The sequence below is a fragment of the Mustela erminea genome, chromosome 11 (assembly GCF_009829155.1).
Source record: "Mustela erminea isolate mMusErm1 chromosome 11, mMusErm1.Pri, whole genome shotgun sequence".
NCBI lineage: Eukaryota > Metazoa > Chordata > Mammalia > Carnivora > Mustelidae > Mustela > Mustela erminea.
In genome coordinates, this window is record NC_045624.1 from 39,675,281 (window position 1) to 39,691,505 (window position 16,225).

Below are 16,225 nucleotides of genomic sequence, written 5' to 3' on the forward strand. Positions count from 1 at the left end.
GGACAGCATAAGAATATGACAAAATCATTTGCTGGAAATGAAATACTGATACACAAATAATATTTGTGTATTATGATATTTACCATTTAGGGGACACAATTCCCTCCTTACAACTAATGACAATCAAGAAAGTAAGTATTTTTTTAAAAAACTAAGTGCTTAAGTCAGTGCGTTTCCTGATTAGAAATAAATTCATGTGTGTGTTTGTGTGTGTGTGTGCACACACACACATACGTGGGCACAGGCATACATATTACATTTAGCCCTAAGTTGTGCTTTGTTTTGTTTTGTTTAAAGATAAAGTAAACATTCAAAGGTTTGCCTTTGCTTAATTGGGCTGTAAATCAGAAAACACCCTAAGCGCTGTGAAAAGTATTTAATCCACTCCAAAGACCCAGGCTATTATACTTGCCAAGTAGCCAAGGTTCTCTAGAAAGTGGAGCTCGATGCAAGAAATTAAGTGCTGATGCTTTACTTGACAGGTACAAAATAAGATAGCAATGATGATAAAAAGAGAAGTGGGGCAAGAAAGGTTACAAAGCAATGGCAGGTGAGGCTTTCCCTGCTGCTTTCACTTCCCCACAAGTCAGAGAGAGAGGGCAGCAGGATCCGCAGGTCCAGCCACGTAGGCCATGAGTCTTCTCTGGACCAGATGCAAAGAGAAACTATGCCTTGAAGTAACTGACACTAGCTGAAGGTAAGGAAGTGAAGAAATTTATCTGCCTGCTCCCTCCTGATTTGCTTCCCAACAGTCACCTCTTGGGGCATCAGCTTCTGTAGCACTCTGGGACTATTTTCTGGCAGCCCCTTCCACAGCTGCTCAGAATGTCAGAGCCTACCCTGGTAGCTTGGTGTTTCACCAAGTCCGGAAATGATAGGAAGAGCCAGAAACACTGCTCACGTGTCTGACTGGCTTGGCAGGCCATCCTGGTTGTGAGTGTGGCCAAGTAGAAGGGCCCAGCTCTCCCAGGGTAAGGGACTGACCAACAGACTGACCCCCCTGTCTCAGGGACGGAAGTGAGTGGACCTTACCATCCGTCCAAAGAGGAAGGGACTGAGGTGGAAGAGAAGCTGGAGGCAATGCCGGGGAAACGGGAGGAAGAGCGTCATGCACCCACGCGTGGTGGATAAAGTCATGGGTGAGACCAGAAGGCAAAAGCAGGAAACATACACGGGAGGATGCCCAGATAGAGAAGTCATTCTGTGGCAACAGGGTGGGTTTTTTTCACATGGACTCGATACCAGATTACAATGAGTCACTCCAATTCTTAGCAGTTTCTGTTTGACATCATAGAGCTGAAAGTTGCCAACGGTCCATGTGACAGTCCATGGCAGACCGTCAAAGTGATGGAAAATAAGTCAAAGCTACTAGCATCTGCATTCCAGAAGATAAAGACATTGTGGGATTCACAGACCACTGATTCCACTTCAGACTGAAGGAAAACAGGTAATGGCTGATGTATCCAGTCTTTTTCCCCATGATACTGTGGACATCAACACAGGCTCTGTAAACAATTATATCTTCAAAACCTACCTATCATGGCTAATATTAAACAAGACAGAAACGTCAATGAAATCTGAGAGTAAAATCAGAAGAGATGAAAAACAATTTGCTAAAACTTATCTTCTTTTTCCAATTGCCCAGAGAGAATAACTTAAAGAGGTGTTTTATGCAGGGGCACTTTGAGAATCAATGCCTTGGGGCTGATTTCTGCTCCATGTCTCTAACACTGAACCAGAAAAAAGTGGTTTCAGTGACAAATTACTTCTGGATAGAGTTATACTGACCAAGTATACATTATTTTTCAGTCAGTCTCATGTACTTGTGACCAGGGGGATGAGAGGTGGTTGTCTAAATTCTTGAGGTTAATGGACTGTCCATGAAAGAATTCTACGTCAAAGTGTGTTTCTTAAACCTGCTGTAATCCTTATTTAAAATGCTGACCCCCTGGGACGCCTGGGTGGCTCAGTTGGTTAAAATGCTGACCCCTCGGGGCACCTGGGTGGCTCAGTGGGTTAAAGCCTCTGCCTTCAGCTCAGGTCATGATCTCAGGGTCCTGAGCCCCGCATCGGGCTCTCTGCTCAGCAGGAACCCTGCTTCCCCCCCTCTCTCTGCCTGCCTCTCTGCCTACTTGTGATCTCTGTCAAAAAAGTAAATAAAATCTTATAAATAAATAAATAAATAAATAAATGAAATAAAATGCTGATACCTGGGGCCCGCCAGAGTCCCAAATCATATTTGTGTGGGGTGAGGAATAAAATCTTCATTTTAATAAAAAAAAAAAGGTGATTCTGAAATAAAGGTTATTAAATACTGACTTAATGTCATCTTCAAGGAAAAAATCTAATTGATGCCCATAAATGCTTTTGAATATTGAAAAAAAAAATCACCTGATACCTCAGGGTTCCTTTCTAATAGTAAAGGTGCTAAGGCTTCAAGCCGATATTTCCATTACAGACCTGAGACAAGAGTACTCCTGTGCTGTTAATTAACAACCAAGACCTATGATCTCCCCACCAATGAAAGGCTCTTAAGTAGCTCTGACTTGATCTCCCAGCACTAATAACTTAATTGGAAACATAAAAGACCATGCTAATGGAACATTAGGAAAAAGTCTTATTCAAGCACTGCTCACTAAGTAGAACTGTTAAATTGCTTGATGTTCCCTAGTCTTAACCCCAGTTCTCATTTCTGATATCCACCCAGTTTCTGTGGCTATTGACATATGTCTGTGCCAAAGCATCCTTTAACTCAGATCTTTACAAATGTTCTAAGACTCTCTGATGAAGAGGGGATTTTATGTAGGAAGAACACTCACCAAATTTGTACTTTATATTAATTACTAGATATTAAAACCAGAGTCTGGCAGAAGCCAAATCCCATAATAGGTTCTGCATTCCATAGGAGGCAATAGACCATATACAGAATTCAAAAAGGAGGTTTCTGGGGACGCATGGGTGGCTCAGTTGGTTGGATGACTGCCTTCGGCTCAGGTCATGATCCTGGAGTCGCAGGATCTAGTCCTGCATCGGGCTCCCAGCTCCAAGGGGAGTCTGCTTCTCCCTCTGACCTTCTCCTCGCTCATGCTCTCTTTCATTGTCTCTCTCTCAAATAAATAAATAAAATCCTTTTTTTTTTTTAAAAAAAAAAAAGGAAGTTTCTGGAAACTATTCACATGTGGTTTAACCACAAGTTCACTAGAAGAATTTAAACAGATTAAGATTTAAATATTTGAAGAGCATGTGGAGAGAGATTTCTCTGGGGAGACTGTGTTACAAGACCCATACATCCCTTGGGAGGGTTATTGAGAATCTGATGGGTGCAGACTACTGGGAGAGTTTCATACATGTCACACCCAGTTTAGAGACACAGTGGGTAAGCATCTGCCTCACACTTAAGAAATCTGAAGGGTGAGAGAGAGGGCAGCTTGCTGTTTTGACAACCGACTAAAAGAGCTGGCACTGGCTTATACATCCAGAATCAGTGCAAAGAATGCACGTTTACTTTGCATAGACCAGAGGCGGGGAACACACACGAGAGACCTAACGCGGGGTCATCTCAAGTCTCACCCAAAAGAATCACACAGTAGTTGACAGTGACAGAAAATCTGAAGGTATCAAGAAATTTTAAAGGGCCGAGAAAGCAGTGAGCAACTATCCAAAATAGAGATACCCTTGACAAAACTTAGGTAAGATTTCCTGAATGAACATAATTGGGCCAGGGAACTGTTTTTAAAGTAAAAGGAAGGAGCCCGTTTTCATTTTCTAATAGTCCCGGAGAGTATGTACAGCTAATAATAGTACCAGTCAGCTAAGAACTCTTCTCCATTCTTCTCCTTCCTTCCTATACCCTGGCTGCAAAGTGGACACAAATACAGTTAGCTAGATCACAAGAAGGAGAAGGAGATGAAAAGTGGAAGTGCTAGGAAGCCAATCAGCCACATCTTTTCCCAATTTAGGATTCCAGCTCGCAGCTGGCTCAAGTTAGGAATAGGTAGAAATCTCAAATTTAAGTTTAGAATTTTGATTAGTACATGGGAATGAACATTTTAATTATTAACTAGGCACTGTGTCTGAACTTAAGGCAATCACATTTTGAAGAACCACAGACTTGGCCCTGTTTTCAACAGAGACAAAAGAAGAACTGGCCCGATACTAGAGATTAAAAAAAGAAAAAAACAGCAGAAGACAAACATAATTGTTTTATGATTACATCTTGGGAGTCATTTTGGTTCAATGTAATGATTCCTTTTACTCAATGCTTAATTCATTAAATCCACATAACTGAAAAGCAAAACTTGGGAGATCGATTTTTGTGGACATTTAGGTATTAACTGTAAAGTTGATTAATTAAATTCCTTTAAGCAATTTAGATGGCAATTAGCAATTCACTGTGATTGATTCTTTTGAATACTTTAAATACCCTAAATAGCAAATAAAACATACACAAACATAATGAGTCAACGATTCCATAACTGTTCAATACTTTAGAATCATACTGGTAGCCAAAGTACTAAGTAGCATGAATGAAACTTTAATTCTTACTTTTACATCTTTACAAGGTTCTAATTTTTATACCTTTTTAAGCTTTCCATACCAATGTTTAAAACCTTTTCAGGGAATTAACATTTTTTTCCAGATCTACGTGAAAAGCAATGCCAAAATAAAATACCAGAATTCAGGTTGTTGGCCGGTTCATTTATGTTTGTGGTGTGACACTTGGTAGTATGGTCCAAGGTAAAGCAAGCTTATGTCTCTGCAATAGACGAATTGCCTTTTCATATAAGACTTTCACGCACGGGCCTGGGTGGCTCACTTGGTTAAGCATCCAGCTGGGCTCAGGTCATGATTTCAGGGTTGTGAGATCAAGCCCTGCATTGGGTTCTGTGCTGGGTATGGAGTCTGCTTAAGATCCTCTCTCTGCCCTTATATCTGAGAGACCACTCTCACTCTCTCTCAGAAAAAAACAGAAAACTTTAACTCACTATATACTGAGAGATCCATGTATCCCTGCCTTTTTTTTTTTTTTAAGATTTTATTTATTTATTTGTCAGAGAGAGATTACAAGTAGGCAGAGAGGCAGGCAGAGAGAGAGAGGAGGAAGCAGGCTCCCTGCTGAGCAGAGAGCCCGATGCGGGACTCGATCCCAGGACCCTGAGATCATGACCTGAGCCGAAGGCAGCGGCTCAACCCACTGAGCCACCCAGGCGCCCCCATGTATCCCTGCCTTTAATACAAATTTTAATTTTTGAAAACTTGTCTTTCCTTTCTTACAGCAGGAAGTACTTATGCTGATGCCTTGATATTAAGACACATTGACCTGGTTTGTTTCAATTATGAAAATATGTGTATTACTTATTATATATATTAAAATTCATAGTTTATTCATAATAAGTAAAGGCTTCAGCTCCTTGGAGATGAGGGCTTAAACCTCTATACTTTTCTTTTCAGAGCAGTTGGATCATTTATAAATTTGGAACATCCTGTTTTGTAATGATCATTGTATATGTCTGCATGCCATAGCTATACTCAACTTTAATAATCTGTGAGTCATTATTGTACAAGGCCATTAATTCTGATAAGTCCTTTAGCATTTAGTATGTCCCCCTCTTCTGGTCATTTCTATATTAAGACAAACGTTTACCTGATTGTGTGGAACTCCTGTGACATATTGGTTCATTCACGTATTTTAATTCCTCTTTCTTACACAAGACTATATCCACATCCACTAGACATATGGAAGCAAATACTAAACAAAGAGAATAAAATGTCATATGTCATCACTTTTCTCCTTATTTAAATCAATAAAGATCTAAAGATCCTACTGGAATAATTATTTGGTTGTATTAGAAGTACCTCGTGGCATACTTCATGTTTTTTCTTTTGAGTATGACTGTGAACACATGGCTTTTTGCAGGCCTCCCTTGTTCCAATTTAGCCATTAAGTGTTAATACTCTTATTATTATTTGCTGGCTCTTTTGTCATTGAAGCGCTACCCCTGGTGTTTCAAGAGGCAGCTTTGATTTCTGGTTAACAGATTGCTGTGGATCCATCTCATTTTGTCTTTGTACTAAACTTAGAGGGAACTGCCCTCCAGGGAACAGAATTTGGGAGCGAAGGGTGAACATGAGGGTTGGTAATGAATTAGAGTAGTGCCCCTGCTGTTACGCCATTTATGATAATGATAGAGCTAGAAAATAAGTCTTCTAAAGACATGAATTCACACTGATTTTTCCAATGTAACATATACTGAACCCAACTTTTCTTGTAGACTTGCTTTTATGCTTTTAATAAATATGTAATAAATGGAGAAAGTGCATTACTTTCACAGTTGGTGCTAGAATTCTTCCTCAGGAGAAATCGACCTCTCCTGGGAAAAATGTTTTGATTCTTTGGAAGAAAAGCTGGGCACTTCTCTTCCCAATTCCCACCATCCAGGTCTAAGAAAAAGCTGACCCCAAAGTTACAGTGAAGCGTGTGGCTCTTTGAGGGCTGCTCAGAAAAAGGGGTTTGAGCACAACAGATAAAAGAAGAGGAGGAGGGCGCCTGGGTGGCTCAGTGGGTTAAGCCGCTGCCTTCGGCTCAGGTCATGATCTCAGGGTCCTGGGATCGAGTCCCGCATCGGGCTCTCTGCTCAGCAGGGAGCCTGCTTCCTCCTCTCTCTCTCTCTCTCTGCCTGCCTCTCTGCCTACTTGTGATCTCTCTCTGTCAAATAAATAAATAAAATCTTTAAAAAAAAAAAATTTAAAAAAAAAAAAGAAGAGGAGGAAAGCAAGGCTTGAAGGTGTTACTGCGTCTCGCCATGATGCACCAAATCACTACGAATCACACACACTAAATTCTTGGTATGCGTGTGTGGCAGTGTGTGCTGGGGGAGTTCATGAAAACTGAAGTAAGGGCTGAATGCCATAGCAGTCTGAGGACCTGTGAGACAGAGTATGCAAGAGTACAGACAGAAACACAGACACGGAGAGACCTACAAATGCAAGTTCTCTATAAATTTGCCAGAAATTTGGAAGACCCCTTGAGGCTTCCAGAAACTAGAGTTGGTGAGTTTGACACCAGTTTCATTTAGGTAATGATAAGTAGGAAAGTCTTCTGTCTTTCTCTCTCTCTCTCTCTTTTTTTTAAGATTGTATTTATTTGACAGAGATCACAAGTAGGCAGAGAGGCAGGCAGAGAGAGAGGAGGAAGCAGGCTCCCTGCTGAGCAGAGAGCCCGATGCGGAGCTCAATCCCAGGACCCTGGGATCATGACCTGAGCCGAAGGCAGAGGCTGTAACCCACTGAGCCACCCAGGTGCCCCAGAAAGTCCTCTGTCTTTAAAATAGAACACTATTTGTCAGATTTAACAAATAAAAACACAGGACACCCTGTTAAGTGTGAAATTCAGATAAATTTTTAAAAAAATGTTTTTTAGTGTAAGTATGTCCTATGCAATATTGGGGGCATATTGATCCTACCAGGAAATCTAACAAGAGAGATCGAATCCACCTAATGGAATGGAATAAAAATTATAAACAGTGATATAGATCTCTATGTGATCTATCTCAAATTATGATCTATACAAAATGTGATATAGATCTCTAAAACTACATATGTTACTCGGGGTCATTATATCATCTGGATCCCTTATCATTATAAATATACAAAATCCTTAGTTGTGATAAATAGAAAAAGCTCCACCCCATTTATTTTTGTGCTTCTTTCTGTTTTGGTCGTCCTGATTTTGCATTGTTTCTTCACCCTTTGCTTTCCACGGGCCCTATGTCATTTTGTAACCACTCATGGTTTTCTAAAGCTACTTTCCAAAATTTTCACCGTATCTATGTGTGATTGCTAAAGAGTCAAGTAGAAGGTCTATAAACTACTTCTTCAGCTCCAGTTACCTCTTCTTCAATGCACAAAACATACCTTGATCTGGAACACCCAAAGACACCCCTGGAAGTTTTATAAAGTGATGGTTGTGATGTCCCCCCAAAATGGTCCTCTCACATTTCACACCTCATCGAGCTCATCAGAGCCTTTTCAGCTTAACCTACCTTGCAGTGATGCTTTGGAGAAGGTGGAAAGTTCCTTTCATAGAAATAAAAATGGAATTTGGCAGGAATAAAAAAAAACGTGGGTTGAGGAAAATGTCTGCTTCATCCTACAGGAATCCTATGGCATACTGGGAGACATGGAGCCTTACCTGCATTTTCTCAGCAATTTTTCCCCTCTTCCCTGACTTCACACTAGCTGCACTCACTCTTTCTGCACCCTCCAGCGTCCTGACTTCTCAAGCATTTTCATATCCTGGGACTTTTTGCATGCAGTACTGTGAAGGGAATTCTCAATTTAGTTTTGTCATATGATGAATCGGAGACACGAAATTAAGAATCCATGAGGGATATACATATTTCAAGTGAAAATTGCATAAGTAAAGATCTTCAGCAAGAAACCAGTGGTTTATGCAAAATCCTTTCCAAATGAAACACAGAAAAAATTTGTAAAAGTTACTAAAAACTTTACAGAAGGGATTATGGAGCAGTGAACTAGATTTGGGAAAAGTTAAAAAATAGCACTCTCCGAGTCGTGCAGACAGAAGGGCTGACTTAACTCTGCCCAGCTATGATAAAGGACTCACAGTGACCCCAAGCCTTCACAGGGATAAGATAAGAAAGGAGACGAGGCTTGCTGGGCTTGCCAAGAAGTGGGGAATGCTCTTCAAGCCTCGTGTTATCTGTACAGAAGGGACTGGACTCAATCAGTGTTCTACAAGCTGTGCACCAAAACTACCTGGTGTTTCCGTGGCGACGCCGAGATGGAGAGTGTGGAGCAGAGGTCACTTTCCTGAACCAGAATAGATCTAATTTTCTTTACATACTGGAATCTGCAGAAAATTTCCATCGAAATAAAGGCTTAGCATCTCTCTGTTTCCCAGGCTGCCATCATAAACACAAATGTAATGGCTTAAAACAACTGAAAATTCTTCCCTTGGTCCTAGAGATCTGAAGCGTGAAGACAAGGTGTGGGTAGGACTGTATGTACTCCCTCCAGCAGCTTTTAGGGAGATTCTGTCCTTTGCCTCTTTCAGCTTTTCCTGGGCATTTCGTGTCTTGTGGCTTCTTAGTCCAGTGCCTGCCTCGGGCTTTACATGGCCTTCTCGCCTTCACGCATCTTCTGCCCTGTTTTCCCTTATAAAATCACTCATCATGGATTTCGGGTCCACACTAGCCCAAGATGATCCCATCTGGAGATCTTAAATAAATTTCAGCTGCAATGATGGTTTTTCCAAATAAGATCACATTCACATGTTCTGAACAGACACGTCTTTCGGGAGGCAGACATTCAACTCAACTTTGGTTCTTTTTATCTACATTTTTTTCAAATATGGACTAACACATGCTCATTGCAATAAACAACACATACAAAGACATACAGAGAAAAGCTAATTCTCTGCTTCCCTCCAAAGTCACCTTTCCAACATTTCTCTCCAACTCATTCATATTTACTGTCCCTTCTCCTAACCAATCTGATAAGCTATGTTAATAACCCTGCATTTGTAGTTCTGGGCTTTATTTCAGTCTCACATAATCTTACAGGTACAGACGCACATGTACATACCTGTACATCTGCATTGATAGGGAGTCTGGGACTGACTATAAAATTTGCATCATATTAGGCACACTCCTCTGTATCTTACTTTTCTCACTTAAAAGTGCCTTGAATACAACTGGTACTTTCTCATGTTTAATGGATGCACAGCAGCAAGATACTCCACAGTGTCATCGACAAACAAGTGCTTATTTAAAGCCTTCCCTGTGTATGGACATTTTAGTATATTTCCAGCTTTCAGCATTTTTGCCTCTCTGAGAAATTCTGTAATACATGATTTTATACATATACTTTTATAAGCTGATGATTTTATTACTACAGTGGACTCTTGAACAACACAGTTTTGAGCTGCATGGGTCCACTTCTATGTGAATTTTTGAGAGCACAGTTGTGTAAATGTATTTTCTGTCCCATATGATTTTAACATTTTCTCTCTAGCTTACTCAATCAGAAGAATATAGTATATAATACACATAAAAATATATGTTAATTAGGTGTTATTGGTAAGGCTTCCAGTCAACAGTAGGTTATTAGTAGTATTTTGGAGGAGTCAAAGTTATAAGAATTTTTTTTTGGAAAGAGAGAGAGAGAGCATTGAGCAAGGAGTCTGAAGTGGGACTCCATCTCAGGACCCTAAGATCACGACTTGAGCTAAAACCAAGAGTGGACACCTAACTGACTGAGCCACCCAGACACCCCAATTTTAAGGTTTTAAAAGTTCATCCTATTCATATTTTACTTAGGATATCCACTGAAATTTTGTCTAACATGCTTTCAGTTTCTCCTGAAATTACAAGCCTTTTTTCTCCTTTACTTTGTTAATTAAGCAAATTATAATGAGATTTTGATATTGAACCACCTTTGAATCTGTATAAATTTTAGGTGGCCTAATAAATCTTCTTTTGATACCATGCCAGACTAAAATACCTTTACCAGATTTGGGAATTAAGGTTATACCGACTTCAAAAACAATTTGAGGAACTTTTCATCTTTTTCTATTGTGTAAATTGATTAACATGAGAGAGATCTATTCTTTCAAGATTATTTAGAACTCAGGAAAATATCTGGTCACAATGTTTCTTTTTAGTATGAGAAAATATACATATACAATATAACACAAAATGTACAATTTTAACCATTTTTAAGTGTGCAATTCCACGGCACTGAGTACATTGACAATCTTGTACAACCGTCATCACTGGCCATTTCCAGAAATTTGTCATTAGCCCAAACAGTCACTCTGAACACATTAAACAGTAACCCAACCCTCCACCTTTTCTCTATCCCCAGGTAACTTCTAGCCTACTTTCTGTCTCTTTGTCTAATCTAGGTAACTCATACAAGGAAAATCACACAATATTTACCTTCTATGGCTGGCTTATTTAACTTAGCATAATGTTGCTACATATTGCAGCAAGTGTCAGAACTCATTCCGTTTCGTTGATCCATTGATCTGTTGATGACACATGGGTTGCTTCTACCTTTTGGCTCTTTTGAAGAATGCTGCTATGAACACCAGCATACAAGTATCTGTTTGAGTTCTTGCTTCCAGTTCTTTGGGGTATAGAACTCAGAGTAAGAATTCTGGATCATATGGTTTATGTCTAAATAATATATAAAACACTAAGCTGTTTTCCACAGTTCCTGCATCATTGTACATTTCCACTCGCAAAGTAAGGCTTCACATTGTCTCTTTTTTATGGGATCACCTTTCTCACTTCTTCGGTCCTGAGCATTCTATTATAGCTCTGTACTTTGTTATCAATTTTGGTGATGTTTGCTTTGCTGAGAAATCAATTTGGGGGGAAGGGGATTTTCAAATACATCTCATTCTCTTTCCCTTTTACTGTACCACTTATCAAAAGGATTTAAAAGTAAATTTTCTTTTTCCTGTGTTCCATGGAATTTGATATTCACCCTGTTTTACTGTTTTCAGGTAGTCTCTGATTTCAGTTTTCATGCGGTTTCGATCTATGAGCTAACCAGGAACACATTTGTATTTTCCAAGTAGTTACTATTTATTTGGGCATTAAATAGAAAAAAGAAGATCATCATTTCATTATTTCTAATTTTTAAAGTATGGTCAAAGAGAGTAGTCAGTAAATATTATGCTTTCTTTAAAAAAGATTTATTTATTTATTTGAGAGAGAGAGAGAGCAGGGGGAGAGGAACATGGAGAGGGTGAGAGAGAATCTTAAGCAGACTCTCCACTAAGCAAGCATAGATCTCACAGCCCTGGGGGTCACAACCTGAGCCAAAATCAAGAGTTATACATTCAACTGACTGAGTCACCCAGGTGCCCCAATATTGTGCTTTTTAAATTTTATCAAGATCTGTTTTGTGGTTACATAATCCATTTTCTTAAATTCCATGGACACAGAATATAATTTATATTCTATATTCAAGGGATATACGCTTCTGAATTTTTCTTTTTGTTTTGATCTCCCTCCATAAGAAAATGTGTTGGCCTTATTGTTCAATTCCCCTATATATTATTCTAAAAATGGGTATTATGGTCTCCCCTTATAATTGTAGTTTTGTGACTTATCCTTGTGTATCGAATAGATACTGCTCTCTACATTTAGTTATTACGTGATCTTGGGTACTTTTGTTTGGTGTTTCAGAATTTTCATAAAGTTCGTTTAGTTACTTTATTACTATAAAATGACCCTCTGTCTAGCTTAAATAATTCTTTTAATTCTACATCCCTTTTTTCCTACTATTAACATTGTTCCTGCTATTGCCATTCCTGCTTTTTTTTTCTTTCTTTTTTTCAATTTTTGCCATTTCCTTGTATCTCTCTACTCATCCCTATATCATAATCATTTCTCTAGGTCCTGTGACCTTGGTTCTCAGGTGTTCCGCTCACCCAGAGGGGAGACGGTGCCCACCAGCATGTCCATCAGAATTAAACCTTCATCAGTGGTCTTACTTTCAAACCCCAGGGCAGGCACATCTTTCTTCCTCTAATAGATGATAAACTCTGTTAGATAAGAAAGCAGGTGACTGTGACTCGTGCCTCCTTTAGGCCATAGTATTTCCAGACTTCTCTCATCCTTCTTCGCTTTACTCCTTGATAACTTTTCTTGTTGCTCTCTACTCTTAAATTCCCTTACCTAAATGGGGGTGTGTGTGGGGGGGGTGTCTTTACAGAGACTTAGGAGACTTGTGTTTTTAATAAAACTCTGTCAATAGTTATGTGACATTAAGCAAGTCAGTAATGTCTCTGGAGTTATGTTCTCAGTTGTAAAATGTCCAAACTGACAAGACGACCTCTAGGGTTCTTTCTAGCCCCACAATTCAGTTTCTACCATTCTAGAGAGGAAAAGTCAAGAAGGGAGGGGGAGGATGTGAAAGTAGGACAGAGGAAGTACCTAAGGGCAACTGCAAATTTGCAGGGCTAACGACAAAGAATCTTTTTTTTCCCATCTTAATTATATAACAAAATATTATAAACAAAGCTACTGTACGGCATCACTAACTTTTGAAATAATGGATGTGAATTGGGCTATGTGTTTTAAAGCCAATTCTATGGTTCATTTAGATACCTATTAATGTAAATCGAATACCTTAAGATTACATACTAGCCTCCGTAATTTTCTAATCCAGCCCCTAAGTGAGGAACAATCATGCAATTGCTATGCACCTACTTATTAGAGAAGGGGTTATTTTGTGTGTATTTATTTCAAGTCACGGTACATTTCTTATCAACCATTGCAGCTAAAAAGTCAGAATCAAATTCCATAGTATAATAATCCACCTCTCCAAAGTTTAATGGTGAGAGCAGGTTAAATTGTGCAGTGTAAATTTTCACATCCACTCACAAAACCTGCAGCATTTCTCTTCTTTACCTGAAGGAAGGAGAGTATAGCAGAAATAATCCCTTAGAATTCTGGTAAATCTTAACACTTAATTGACTGTCCCAAAGCCTCTCTACATTCCAACAAGTGAGAATTCTGGGAAACAAGTCACATTTTAATGCTTCACCCCAAGTACACTGTTTCTTACGTGGTCTGAATATTTGTAGAATCTAAAGTCAAAGCTGGGATTTTGCTTCTCTTGAACATAACTAAACCAGACACAGGCCTCCATTCTCAACACTGTGCTATTTGGAGCATTTAAACCAATAGCTTTACTGAGTGCCTATTATGACCATTAGTTTGCCTTAACATGTAAGATAATAAAGCAGAATAAGTAAAAACATGGAAGATCTGATATCTATTCTTAAGGAATTTACAACCTGACTCGGGAAATATTTTTTTTTTAATGCTATACAAAATAAAATGAAAAATAGCTACAAGACAAACTCAGACAATCAAAATATCATTTGGTCAGCTGAATAATGGCTACCCAAAGACATCCATATCCTCATCTCTTAAATCTGTGACTCTATTAACTTACATGGTAACACTGCCTTTGCAGATGTGATTAAGAATCTTGAGACCAGAGATTTTCCTGGATTGTATGAGTAGGTAGAGTAGAATCCCAAAAGTTCTTATGAGAGGGAGACAAGATGGTCAAAGATAGTAGCAGGAGACAGATTAAAAAAGCAAACAGATGGAATGATAATTGGAAAGGACCAGAAGCAGGCAGCCTCTATAAGGTAAAGAGGCAAAGAAGTGATTCTTCCCTCACAGCCTTCAGAGACAATCAGCCTTCTCTTCTGCCCATCACACCTTGACTTCTGCCCATCAAGACTGATTATGGACTTCTGGCTTACACAAGTATTGTTTCAGCCATTAAGTGTGTGGTAATTCGTCACAGCAATAGTCATGGTATGATTGAAGAGATAAAGGTGGAAGGTAATACCAAATTAAATAATGAAATAAAGCATAATGGAAATGAATTATTGATAACAATGATAACATTGCGGGGCACTTGGGTGGCTCAGTGGGTTAAAGCCTCTGTCTTCGGCTCAGGTCATGATCCCAGAGCCCTGGGATCGAGCCCCACATCGGGCTCTCTGCTCAGCGGGGAGCCTGCTTCCTCCTCTCTCTCTCTCTGCCTGCCTCTCTGCCTACTTGTGATCTTTGTCTGTCAAATAAATAAATAAAATCTTTAAAAAAAAATGATAACATTGCATTAGATAGGAACTTCATCTCCTGGTCTTGATTTCTGTGAGGAAGACTATCTCTATCACACTCCTTCTCTCTCCTGACCTTTTATTCACTCAGACCCTGATAATATAGAATCATGTCTCTGGTGAATTTGGAAAAACTATATGTGTATGCTCAGCCCAGTTCTGCTTGAAAAAAAAGCTTCTTCTAGGAACGAGCATATTCTGCTCTTCTTCCTTTTTCCATGGGAGGGCTGGGCCAGGTGGTGCTGCTATAACAGGTAGGGTGAGTCTGCCTAATTTGGGGCATAACATACACTCAGCAGGCCAATTTATCTGTCAAACTAAATTGCGTTCTCCAGCCTTTCTCCATCTTTAATATGGAGCTATTTTACCGGTATCTTTATTTTTTCTAAAATTCTCAAGTTATTCAGAAGGCGGGTGGAAAAGATAAGTGCAATTTTTTTTTTAATTTTAAAAGATTTTATTTATTCATTTGAGAAAGAGAGAGAGAGAACATGATGGGCTCAGGGCCCAGGCAGAGGGAGAAGCAGACTCCCCGCTGAACAGGGAGCACAATGCGGGGCTCAATCCCAGAACCCCGGGATCATAACCTGAGCCGAAGGCAAACACTTAACCAACTGAGCCACCCAGGGGCCTTGAGAAGTGCAATTTCTTTTAGGGAGGAGGAGTGGGTCTTGAATTCTCCAATGTTGATATTTATAAAGGGCATATTATGCACCAGGTACTATAGAAAGCATTTTACATATGATTTGTCATTTCATTCTCACAAAGACTTTATGAGATAAGTACTACCATCACCTAATTTTATAGCTCATAAAACTAAAACACAGAGAGGTTAACTCACTTGGCCAAGGTCTCACAACTTAGAAACGACAAAGTTGTGATTCACGTCCAGGTCTTTCTCATTTCAAAGCCCAGGCTTCTGAACACTCTGCATATTGCCCTTCCCCCTGGAGGCCATGAGGTTGAAACTGAATACTAATGACAACTCCTAAAGAAAGCTCTCTCTTCTTGGCATAAATCTTGTTTTGACACCTGTCTAAGAAAGTTGCTAGATATAAAGCTCAAAAAGAAAAAAGAGAGAGGAGAGAGACCATAGATCACAGCATACTTGCTCTGTATATTCATTTAAGTGCTATTAATTGTCTGGGTCACTTAGGACTTGAACATAGCTTAGATTTGATTACAAAAACAAACCCTCTTTGAAAAGATTTCACCATTTAAAATACGGCCACCCAGAGAGCCTTTAATCTTCCCCGCCATGGAACTATCCTCAGTCAATCAGAAGCTGCCTAAGGGGTAATCTCAAAAACTGATGCCTATGGCTGAAAATTAAGATATCAGACTTTCATCTCATTTGACCAGTTTTATTTCACCTTTGATTCCACTTCCTTCCCCTTCTCTTATCCTACAGGCAGTGAACCATAGATTTCTCACTTCACAGAGGATTTAATAGGTAGTCACAATTCTACAGCTGGACATTCCACAAAGCAATATTCTCCATGATAAATTTCAGCCATTTTTGACCCTCAGCTTTCCTTTGAGAGC

General features: G+C 39.4%; 1 protein-coding gene across 1 annotated transcript; it reads left to right on the forward strand.

Moving 5' to 3' along the window:
- Window positions 1–7,960: 7,960 nt before the first annotated feature.
- On the forward strand, window positions 7,961–8,533 carry C11H7orf66 (chromosome 11 C7orf66 homolog). Its single transcript, XM_032304414.1, is given in 3 exon segments — window positions 7,961–7,987; window positions 7,989–8,048; window positions 8,267–8,533. Coding segments are annotated over 3 exon segments (354 nt in total).
- The last annotated feature ends 7,692 nt before the right edge of the window (window positions 8,534–16,225 follow it).